Source organism: Syngnathoides biaculeatus, chromosome 4 (assembly GCF_019802595.1).
Source record: "Syngnathoides biaculeatus isolate LvHL_M chromosome 4, ASM1980259v1, whole genome shotgun sequence".
In the NCBI taxonomy this organism is placed as follows: Eukaryota; Metazoa; Chordata; class Actinopteri; order Syngnathiformes; family Syngnathidae; genus Syngnathoides; species Syngnathoides biaculeatus.
Genome location: NC_084643.1, coordinates 30,721,090 through 30,733,069, shown reverse-complemented (window position 1 = coordinate 30,733,069; position 11,980 = coordinate 30,721,090). Strand labels below are relative to the sequence as shown.

At 42.2% G+C, this 11,980-nt stretch overlaps 1 protein-coding gene across 1 annotated transcript; it reads right to left on the bottom strand.

The window, feature by feature from the left end:
- Positions 1–2,759: 2,759 nt before the first annotated feature.
- LOC133499946 (beta-microseminoprotein-like) lies at positions 2,760–3,523 on the bottom strand. Its single transcript, XM_061818404.1, has 4 exons — positions 3,491–3,523; positions 3,254–3,338; positions 3,043–3,148; positions 2,760–2,961 (listed from the first exon to the last, which is right to left on the bottom strand). The coding sequence occupies exons 1-4, from the start codon at positions 3,491–3,493 to the stop codon at positions 2,832–2,834; spliced, it is 324 nt and encodes a 107-aa protein (XP_061674388.1). The 5' UTR covers positions 3,494–3,523; the 3' UTR covers positions 2,760–2,831.
- Between the last annotated feature and the right edge of the window lie 8,457 nt (positions 3,524–11,980).

The window sequence follows — 11,980 nt, the reverse complement described above, 5'->3', positions numbered from 1 at the left end:
TGGAAACCCATTGTTCCACTGCTGCTCCAAAGCACACCTCCCACCACCCCCCCCTCCTAAAACACGCTCCCCCCAAGAGACAAGTGTATACAGTGCATTAAAAGAGAGGGAATCAGTTGGTCTAATGCACAAGTTTCAAACTCATGGTCAGGAGGCCATATCTGACCCTCATGTGATTTTATGTGGCCCGCGAATGCAAATCACGCGTGTCAGTTTTCTATCATTCTTGTGAAAATCTGTACCCCATATTTCATTAATGATAACGTTGAGATATAAGTATTTTTGTGTTTCCAAACATGAACTATGTTCCCACAAATTGGGATTTTCTGTAAGACCTGATGAACCAGCTGTTTTTTTTTCTAACTAAATATTGAAATGGTGGCAGGAGTACATGTGCCTCCCCTTTCAAAAAGATACAAAAGTAAACCTGTTAAATTTTATAAATTGTAGGTCACATTAATAGTGGGAAAAAGTTCTGTAATTATTTATCTTGGTTGAAATCAGGCAGCACAGTGTAGCAGCTGTAAAGCGTTGGCCTCACAGTTCTGAGGACCCGGGTTCAATTCCGGCCCCGATGTTTGTATGTTCTACCTCTGCCTGCGTGGGTTTGCTCCGGGCACTCCTCCCACATCCTAAAAACATGCTACATTAATTGGAGACTCTAATTTGCCCCTAGGTGTGACTGTTTGTCTCTATGTGCCCTGTGATTGGCTGGCAACCAGTTCAATGTGTACCCCGTGAGGATAAGCGGGAGTGTTGGAACCTATCCCAGCTGAGGATAAGTGGCTAAGAAAATGGATGGATGGATGGATGGATGGAATAAAGCGAACATACAAGTCGTGATGACACATGAATGCATCATATCATAGTAAGAATCAACATAATCTTTATTTGCCAAGTATATAAAAAATAGACAGGAATTAGTCTACAGTAGTTCGAGCCGATGTTTCTGATTTTCATTTCTTGTAATAAAAATGAATACAAAGACTTCAAAATTTCTTGTATGCTTTATTAATTACAACTTTATATCACATCCTCGATGCGTTAAGCTCCCTGCATTGCAAACACGCTACTATGTAGTATTTTTGTCACAGATGTTATACCGTCGTCATTTCATTACTTCACCAAAAATTGGGCATTCAACAGATGGGTCATCCATCTTGTGCACTCTGAACTTACATGCAGCCTTGTCAAACACAGATACACAGTCATCAGGGAAGCGTGTGAGTGTGCTATACCTATAAATAAGCAACAACAACAACATCAACAACTACATATTTCAAAGAGGAAAAAACACTAGAAAAAAAACATGATCCTTGAACTTAGACAATGCAGCAACCACTGCAAGTACAATCCATGCATTCGCTGTTTCTCCAAGGTGATCCAAAAGGATACCATTTGTTATCAGCCGTACCCAGGCAATGTGTTGCCCTTACAAACAATGGCAATTTTTCATTCACAAAATGGCACCTGAAACTGAACTACTTTGTGAACAGAGAACAAATATGAATACTCCACCTGGTTTGTGCACCATACAATAACAACTGCCATTTGACAATGGCAGCATGGCACAGAGCATAAAAGCCAGAAACAGGTATGTTCTCAAAGAGCAACAGAAAATAAATGAATATGTATATTTTAAATGGAACCTTTTTTGTTTGTTGAAAGTTTTTTTTTTTTAAACAGCTCAATATAAAAAAAAAAATAAACAAAAAATGAATTCAACTTATTGCAGCACGTTTTATCTAAGAGAGCTTTGGGTCACAAAGAGTTATATAGTCAGGGAAAGTTGAAGAACCTTTAGAACCAAACAGTGTGAAATTAGAGGCCTATAAAGTAAATAGTAAACAAAATCACTTTTTTTTACTTCATTAGAAATTCACTTTCCACTTTAATTGCCTGAATAAGCACATTGAGCACTTGTCTACACAGTTCTATTGAGAAAATCTATCTAGAAAAAAAAAGAATATGATGAGTATTTCTGAGTAGCTGCAGTGTTGTGTGGTGGTTTTGTATTGGATAATTTGCCATTCAGCCCAGACTTCCTCCTGCACAAGCCCTTTGTCCAGCTTTTCCTAGGCGTAGCCCAAGCCATTCAGTCTTAAAATATTTATAACCTGTACAGACACACATTTTAACATTCCCTGTCATACTTGTGTGACAGGTTCAATTCAGTTATAATTATAGTCCAATGATAATAAAATTATATACATATTCTGGTAATATTTTCATAAATAACACATTTGAAGCGGAGATTTGAAAGTTTGTGATTTACACTGGGGCCACGGCGGCCGACTGGTTAGCGTGTGCCTCACATTTCTGAGGACCGGGGTTCAAATCTTGGCCCCGCCTGTGTGGAGTTTGCATGTCCTCCCCATGCCTGCATGGGCTTTCTCCGAACACTCCGGTTTCCTCCCACATCCCAAAAGCATGCATTAATCAGAGACTCTAAAATGCTGTTAGGTGTGATTGTGAGTGTGAATAATTGTTTGTTTTCTATGTGCCCTGCGATTGGCTGTCAACCAGTTCCGGGTGCACCACGCCTCCTGCCCGAAGATAGCTGGGATAGGCTCCAGCAATCCCGCCACGGTCCTGAGGATGAGCGGCTCAGAGAATGGATGAATGGACGGATGATTTACACTTCTTGTGATGGAAAATGAATGCAAAGTCAAAAAGAATTACATCAAAATGTATTCATTTTCACTTTTTACCTTTAATGTCAAATACATCACATTTTATTCTTCCATAAGTATGGCTCCATGCATTACAGATAGCCTACTATGCTATGTTAGTCAATTATAAGCGCCGTTGTTTTTGATGTCAATGTGCTATCACTTTCCGACTCCACCAAAAACTTCGCATTCAACAGATGGGTCATTCCTCTTGTGGACTCTGAATTTACATGCTGCTTTGTCAAACACGGATACGCAATCTTCAGGGAATCGTGTAGGAGATGTGTACCTGCAACAAGCAGTAAACACACAGTTAACAACTACACATTTCAGTCAATAAACCTCGGAAAAGCGTGATCCTTGAACGTACGCAGCGCAACAACCGTCGCATGTGCAATCCATGCATTCGCTGTTTCTCCAAGATGATCCAATAGGGTACCATTTGTTATCAACGTCATCAAAGCAATTTGTTGCACCTACAGTGAAGAAGAATGAGCACAACATTTTGGGTCTTGCTTTTTTTTCCATTCAAAAGGCATGATAAACATTAGTTTCACAGATTAACAAAGATTCATTTTCACCCGGTTCCAGTTGCTTCGAAAAGCATTGCCCATTTGCCAGTGACAGCAGAGCACATATCAGTGAAGCCAGACACAAGTATGTTCTCTAAGGGACACGGGAAAAAAGTCAAATCAAATCAAATTCATGTGTTAACATTTTTCACAAGCAAACATAGCATTTGTTGCCATTTAGATTTTTAAATATATGATGTAAAAAGTGAAACAACAGTCCAATTTTCAAAAAATAAATAAACTTACCATTGTTGCAATAAGTCTCAACCGACCAAAGAGAGGCTTGGTCCCAAAGAACTGACGTGAGGGACAGTGGAAGAATTAAATAGGACAGCGTCGGGAGAGTTCATGGTCACTGGTTCTTTATGTCAATAAAGCATCACACACTGGACTGCATGTGTGGCAATAATTGACTGTTGACTTAAAAAAAGAAGATTCAAAGTTCCTTTGGCACAAAATAATCCAACATGAATACTTGTCAATATAAAATATCATGTAGTAAAACATTAACATGTTATCTTCTAATACACTGTTTACCAACCACTGTGGTGCCTCAAATTTGTGTGCTGTGAACGATCTTCAGGGGTGCTGTGGGAAATAACTTCACCTAAATGTATTTATTTTTATTACAACGGATGTCTTTACTCATATATCTATCTATGCCAACAACATATAGTGACAGGTAGAGCAGTAAATGCTCTCCACGAGATGACGGAAGATATTATTTATCTGTTACCAGTCATGCGTTTAATTTAACGGGGCTGGGCTGATCATTCATTAACGACGTCTACTTTTTATAAAACTAGTTTGGTGGTGTGTTGTGAAAATTTGCTAAAGTAAAATTAAGTATGTGCTTTGACTCAATACAGGCTGGGAAACAGTGATCCAGATAATGTTCAGTGAGACGTCAGGTTGCAAGTTTATTTTGTTTCATAAAGATGTTCTCAAACTGAAACGTTTGCAAACCGAGGTAATGTTTCCAATTGAAATGGGTGGAAATGGATTTAATCCATTCCAGTCGCAGAACATTACAGTTACCTTATTCTGATCATTGTGTGGTTGAAAATTAATACCATGCACTATAGAAATAGCTACAAACACAATGTCTGATGATGACATAACATTGGGTTCGCTTGCAAATCAATGCAGCGTCTTGGCCTTTTCGGCCTTTCCTTTGCTATCCCAAAATGTTGAGTACGTGGCATTGTGGGATGTGTTGGCCATTTCAGGAAAAAAACAAAGGTACATGAAACTCGGAGCCAGCGATGTTGATGGAGCGTAAGAAAAATCACAAAGTTGCCAGCCTTCTGTGGAACTACCAAGTCTTTTCATAAACCGAAAACAGTAAAGTATATCCATCCATCCATCTATCCATTTTCTTTACCGCTTATCCTCACAACGGTTGCGGGGATTGCTGGAGCCTATAGATGTACACCCTGAACTGGTTGCCAGCCAATCGCAGCAGTAAAGTATATAATGGAGATAATTTTCATTTTCAAAAAATTGTTTGGAACCCTAATTGTTCCTAAACAGTGTTGTTCCCGACAAATTTAGGCGATCAGTACAGGGTGTAGCCCTCCTCTGACCCAAAGTCTGGGAATAGGATCCAGTTCACCCTTGACCTCATAAAAACAAGTATCTTGGAAAATAGATTCATCGATGGATGCAATAGAAAGAAAAATTCAAAGCCTCAATTTGGGATCGGAGATTTTTTAATTTGTGATCTCAAATATTTAACTACATTTTCTTCTTCCGTCAGGTTGACCCACTGCATTGCAAGTGCTCTACAATTATCTTGTATTAAATGTGTAACTTTTTTTCTTGACACGTGGTCATGAAGATATTATTGCGCTATCACTTTCCAACCGATATAAAAATGGGACATTCAACAGATGGGTCATCCTTCTTGATAACTTTGTATTCACACGCCGCTTTGTCAAAAACAGATTCACAGTCATCAGGGAAGTGTCTTGGAATCCCAAACCTGCAAATGAGCAACAAATACATCGTCAACAGCTGCATACCTGAGAGACATAAAAAAGCTTGAAAAAGTGTCATCTTTAAACTCACGCAGAGCAGCAACTGTTACAGGTACAATCCATGCATTCACTGTTTCTCCAAGATGAGTCGAGTGGGTGCCATGTATTATCAGTCTCATCCAAGCACTGTGTTGCACCTGATGTGTTAAAAGGATGCATAAAGTAGATTGAGAATTGCTTCGTGATCACACAGCAACAAATATTTGTTTTTACCTGGATCCACCACTTTAAAATAGCAAAAACCATTCGCAAGTGACAGCACTGCAGATAACAGCAAAGCCAGAGACAGGTTTGTTCTCTAAGGACATCCAAAAACAATTTAATCTTTTTTTTTTTTTTTTTAATTTCGACAGAAGCAAACACAGCATTTTTGCCATTCAGAGTTAGTTGTGCGTACTACATAAAAATGAAAATGAAAAACAGATTAAGCTTACCATTGTCGCAACAAGTCTTGCCAAACTGAAATGATGTTTGGGTTTCAAAGACTAAAGTGAAGGACAGTTGAATAACCTCTGGAAATAAATAAGAGGAAGCACGGGGGCGTCACAATCTCTGAGTGTCAATAAATACTAAAAAACATCTTTCTCAACAGCATTTTTTGCAGTAATATTACCTAATTTAGGACAAAACAGACAAACAAAAAAGAGATCCAAAGTTCCTTTGACAAAGAATTAGCCATCCACCCATCTGCTTATCCTCACAAGGGTCGTGGAGTTTTGGAACCTACCCCAGCAATGATCAAGCAGGAGGCTGTGAAACCCTGAAATGGTTACCAGCCAATCACTTAGCACAGAGTTAATGAATGAATTCCGCACATTTGTCAATATTGAAGGGGACACAGATAGGATTTTGTAATCGGGGGCAAAAGGTACCAAGCTTATAAAATAATAGCATAATATTCTATTTATTATTCATGTGTATATTGTATCATATATAGTATATATTTAACTAACAAATAAAGGTATACATAAAATATCAAATTATTACATAAAATATTATTTTCAAAGATCTATGTGGTAACCACTCTCTCTGTCGATTTTTCTCATTTAATGTATTACATCAAAATGTTTTATTTACTGTAAATAATAAAACTTAAAAGAACAACCACTGGTGTGACAAAGCCATGTACAGTAAATAATAAATGTTGAATATCAAAAATTATCACACAAAAAGATAGATAAATCTGAAATAAAGTGATAAATGATGTAATTTAAATCAATACATTTATAATCAGTATATTCGATGAATTAAAAACAAATACATTATTTTGATTTGTCATGATCCTGCCGCTTCAGCACGAGCTGTGCGGCTGCGCTGTTTGGGAGGCACACACCTGTGCCTCATGCGGCCTGATCATCCCCCGTATATATAGGACCCGGTGACGACTGGTCCTCCGCCAGTTCCTTGAGCTTTATGACCCGTTCCAGCACCCTCGTATTCCTGACTGAACCTGTGTGTACCGACCTTCGTCCGTTCTCCGACCAACCCTGTAACCCTGACTCCTTGACACTCCTGCCTGCGTTGATTGGTTCCCCGTGTACCGACTACTGCCTGCCTACTCATCTGCTCTCTTCGCCCGACGCCCCAACAACCGCTGCTGCACCGGACTGCCTGCTCGATCCCCGACCTCTGCATACAACAAACGTGTCTCATCTTGAACTACCTTGCGTCTTCCGAGTTCCTGCATTTGGGTCCTACCTCTCGTTCCGATGGGACGTGACATGATTGGAATATATTTCTTAAAATTTATGCCTATGGTGTCTCCCTGTGTCCTAAATGAGGGTCTACTCTGTCTTTCATCTACACCGGTCTGACGACGCTTAAGGGAAAAAAGCAGGACAATATTTTAAATACAGTATTTTTACTGTACATTTAATTTAAAACAAAGACATTATTTTGATTAAAATCTACTTCTTATAGGCGGCACGGTGGATCAGCTGGTAAAGCGTTGGCCTCACAGTTCTGAGGACCAAGGTTCAATCACGGGCCCGCCTGTGTGGAGTTTGCATGTTCTCCCCGTGCATGGATGGATGGAAGAAAGCGGATATACAAAACGTGATGACACACGGATGCATCCTATCAGAGTAAGAATCATCTTTATTTGCTAAGTATATAAAAAAAATGGGCAAAGAATTAGTCTACAGTAGTTGGAGCCGCTGTTTCTGATTTTCATTTCTTGTAATAAAAATGAATACAAAGACTCCAAACATTTTTGTCTGCTTTATTAATTTCAACTTAATGTCACATCCTCGATGCATGAAGTTCCCTGCTTTGCAAACACGCTACTATGTAGTATTTTTGTCACAGATGCTATAGTGTCGTCATTTCATTACTCCACCAAAAATTGGGCATTCAACAGATGGGTCATCCATCTTGTGCACTCTGAACTTACACGCAGCCTTGTCAAACACAGATACACAGTCATCAGGGAAGTGTGTGGGTGTGCTATACCTACAGTATAAATCAGCAACAAACACACAGTCAGCAACTACATATTTCAAAGCGGAAAAAACACGAGAAAAAAAAACATGATCCTTGAACTTACACAGTGCAGCAACCGCTGCAAGTACAATCCATGCATTCGCTGTTTCTCCAAGATGATCCAAAGGGGTACCATTTGTTATCAGCCTTATCCAGGCAATGTGTTGCTTCTACATCAGTACAAACAATGGCAACATTTGACTCATTCACAAAATGGCACCTGAAACTGAACTACTTCGTGAACAGAGAACAAATATGAATACTCCACCTGATTTGTGCACCATATAATAACAACTGCCATTTGACAATGGCAGCAGGGCACAGAGCATCAAAGTCAGAAACAGGTATGTTCTCTAAGGGCAACAGAAAATAAATGAATATGTATATTTTAAATGGAACCATTTTCGTTAGTTGATAGGATTAAAAAAAACAGCCCAATATTAAAAAAAAAAACCAAAATGAAAAAAATGAATTAAACTTACCATCATTGCAGTATGTGTTATCTAAGAGAGCTTTGAGGGAGCTTTGGGTCAGGAAGAATCATATAGTCAGGAACAGTTGGAAAACCTTTGGAACCAAACAGGGTGAAAACAGAGGGCTATAAAGTAAATAGTGACCAAAATAACTTTTTATTTTTTACTTCATTAGAAATTCACTTTTCACTTTACAAGCCCTTCGTCCAGCTTTTTCTAACAGCAGCCCAAGGCAATCAGTCTTAAAATATTTATAACCTGTACAAACACACATTTTAACATTCCAAGTCATACTTGTGTGACAGGTTCAATTCAGTTATAATTATAGTTGAATGATAATAAAAATGATATACATATTCTGGTAATATTTTCATAAACAATCAGTAAGTATGTAACAGGGAAAATGTTCAATTTTTTTAGAAGAATTAAAAAAAACAAATTGAATGACAATTTTTTTTTAATTAGTATTTTCGAGTGGATCACATATCACTATCGCATTTCATCATCCCTCCTCCTCGAGCCGTCACCTTATCGTGACGGAGGGGTTTGTGTGTCCCGATGATCCGAGGAGCTTAGTTGTCTGGGGCTTCAAGTCCCTGGTCGGGTCACCCATGGTAAACAGGCTCTAGGTGAGGGACCACACAAAGCATGACTCCAAAACCCCTATGATGACGACAAAAATTGGATCTTGGTTTCCCTTGCCTGAACGCGGTTCACCGGGGCCCCCCTATGGATCCAGGCCTGGAGATGGGGCTCAAAGGCGAATGCCTGGTGGCCGGGCCTGCACCTATCGGCTAATGTGGGTCCCTCTTCCTATGGGCTCACCATCTGTGAGAGGGGCCATAGGGGTCGGGGTGCAATGTGAGCTGGGCGGTGGCCAAAGGTGGAGACCTTGGCGATCCGATCCCCGGCTACAGAAACTAGCTCGACGGACATGGAATGTCACCTCTTTGGCAGGGAAGAAGCCTGAGTTAGTGCGTAAGATCGAGAGGTTCCAACTAGATGTAGTCGGATTCGCGTCTACGCACCGCTTCTCTTGAGAGGAGTTGGACCCTGTTCCACTCTGGAGTTGCCCACGGGGAGAGACGCCGAGCAGGTCTGGGTATACCTATTGCCCCCCCGGCTCGGGGCTTGTACGTTGGGGTTTACCCCGGTGGATGAGAGGGTAGCCCCCCTCCGCCTGCAGGTAGGGGGACGAGTCCTGACTGTTATTTGTGCTTATGCACCAAACAGCAGTGACGAGTACCCACCCTTTTTGGAGTCCTTGGAGAGAGTGCTGGAGAGCGCCCCTTCTGGCGCCTCCATCATTCTGCTGGGGGACTTCAATGCCCACGTGGGAAATGACAGTGATACCTGGAAGGGCGCGAATAGGAAGAATGGCCCCCCCAATCAGAACTTGAGTGGTCTGTTACTGGACTTTGTGGTCATCACAGATTGTCCATAACAAGCACAATGTTCAGACATAAGGGTGTGCACATGTCCACTTGGTGCCAGGACACCCAAGGTCGCAGTTCGATGATCGACTTTGTGGTCGTGTTATCAGACTTGCGACTGCATGTCTTGGACACTAGGGTGAACAGAGGCGTGGAGCTGTAAACTGATCACCACCTGGTGGTGAGTTGGCTCCAATGGTGGGGAAAGATGCCAGTCCGACCTAGCAGGCCTAAATGTATTGTGAGGGTCTGCTGGGAATGGGTGGCAGATTCCCCTGTCAGAAGGAATTTCAACTCCCACCTTGGAAAGAATTTTGCTCACGTCCCGGAGGAGGCAGAAAACATTTAGTGGACAATGGAGTGGACAATGTTCAATGTTCTGCGCCTCCATTGTTGAGGGGGTCGACCGAAGTTGTGGCCATAAGGTGGTCGGTGCCTGTTGTGGTGCCAACCCACGAATGCGGTGGTGGACACCAACAGTGAGGAATGCTGTCAAACTGAAGAAGAAGTCCTATCGGCGGGACTCCTGAGGCAGCTGATAGGTAGCCAAGCGGAATGCAGCTTCGGTGGTCCCTGAGGCAAAAGCGTGGGAGGAGTTTGGTGAGGCCATGGAGAACGACTTCAGGACGGCTTCGAGGAAATTCTGGTCCAACGTCCAGCATCTCAGGAGTGGGAAGCAGTGCACCGTTTAGTGTGTAGTGGGGGTTCTTCTGGAGTAAGGGGTACCGAACCCCCTGATACGAGCTGTTTGGTCCCTGTACGACCACTGTCAGAGTTTGGTTCGCATTGCCGGCAATAAGTCACACTCGTTTCCGGTGAGAGTTGGATTCCACCAAGACTGTCCTTTGTCACCGATTTCGTTCAGAACTTTTATGGACAGAATTTCTCGGCACAGCCGAGGTGTAGAGGGTATCGAGTTTGGTGGCCTCAGCATCACATCTTTGCTCTTTGCCGATGATCTGGTTCTGTTGGCTTCATCAAGCCATGATCTCCAGCTTTCACCGGAGTGATTCGCAGCCGAGTGTGAAGCGGCTGGGATGAGAATCAGCACCTCCAAACCCGAGACGATGATCCTCAGTCGGAAAAGAGTGGCGTGCCCTCCCTAGGTCGGGGATGAGATCTTTCCCCAAGTGGAGGAGGAGTATCTTGGGGTCTTGTTCACGAATGAGGGAAGAATGGAGGGGGAGATCGACAGAACGGGAGGGGCTCAGTCTCAAGCCTCGACTACTCCGCATTGAGAGGAGCCAGATGAGGTGGCTGGGGCATCTGATTCAGATGCCTCCTGGACGTCTGTTGAGGTGTTCTGGGCATGTCTCACCGGAAAGAGACCCCAAGGACAACCTAGGACACGTTGGAGAGACTATGCCTCACGGCTGGCTTGGGTACGCCTCGGGATCCCTCCGGAAGAGCTGGGAGAAGTGGCTGGGGAAAGGGAAGTCTGGCCATCCTACTGAAGTTACTTCCCCCACGACTCGACCCGGAAAAGTGGTAGATAATGGATGGATGGATTTCATCATACTATGTCCTCTTCTTTTAGCATTGTACTGCACAACAGGGAAAAGAAAAGTATCACCTGCTGACCAAATCGGGCTCACTTTGTTCTTTCATATGGCTCACACTATCAGAAGTACTGTAATGTATTTCCATGCATCCATCTTCTTAGCCCCTTATCCTTACAAGGGTCACAAAAGTCCTGGAGCCTATCCCAGCTTCCAAACTGAAACGATGTTTGGGGTTCAAAGATTAAAGTGAAGAACAGTTGAATAACCTTTGGAAATAAATAGGATGAAGCCCGGGGGTGTCCCAGCTTCTTCGCGTCAAATACTAGAAAACATCATGCTCTACTGCATTTTTTTGCAGTAATATTACCCAATTTAGGACAAAACAAACAAACAAAACAGAGAACTAAAGTTCGTTTGGCACAGAATTATCTATCCATCCGCTTATCCTCACAATGGTCATGGGAGTGTTGGAACCTATCCCAGCGATGGTCAGGCAGGAGGCGTTGTAACCTTGAACTGGTTACCAGCCAATCACTTAGCACAGAGTTAATGAATGAATTCCGCACATTTGTCAATATTGAAGGGGACAGAGATAGGATTTTGTAACCATGGGCAAACGGTACCAAGCTTATAAAATAATAACATAATATTCTATTTAGAGATGGCGCGGTTGACCAGCTGGTAAAGCGGTGGCCTCACAGTTCTGAGGTCATGGATTCAATCCCAGAACTGCCTGTGTGGAGTTTGCCTGTTCTCCCCATGCCTGCATAGGTTTTCTCCGGGCACTCCAGTTTCCTCCCACATTCCA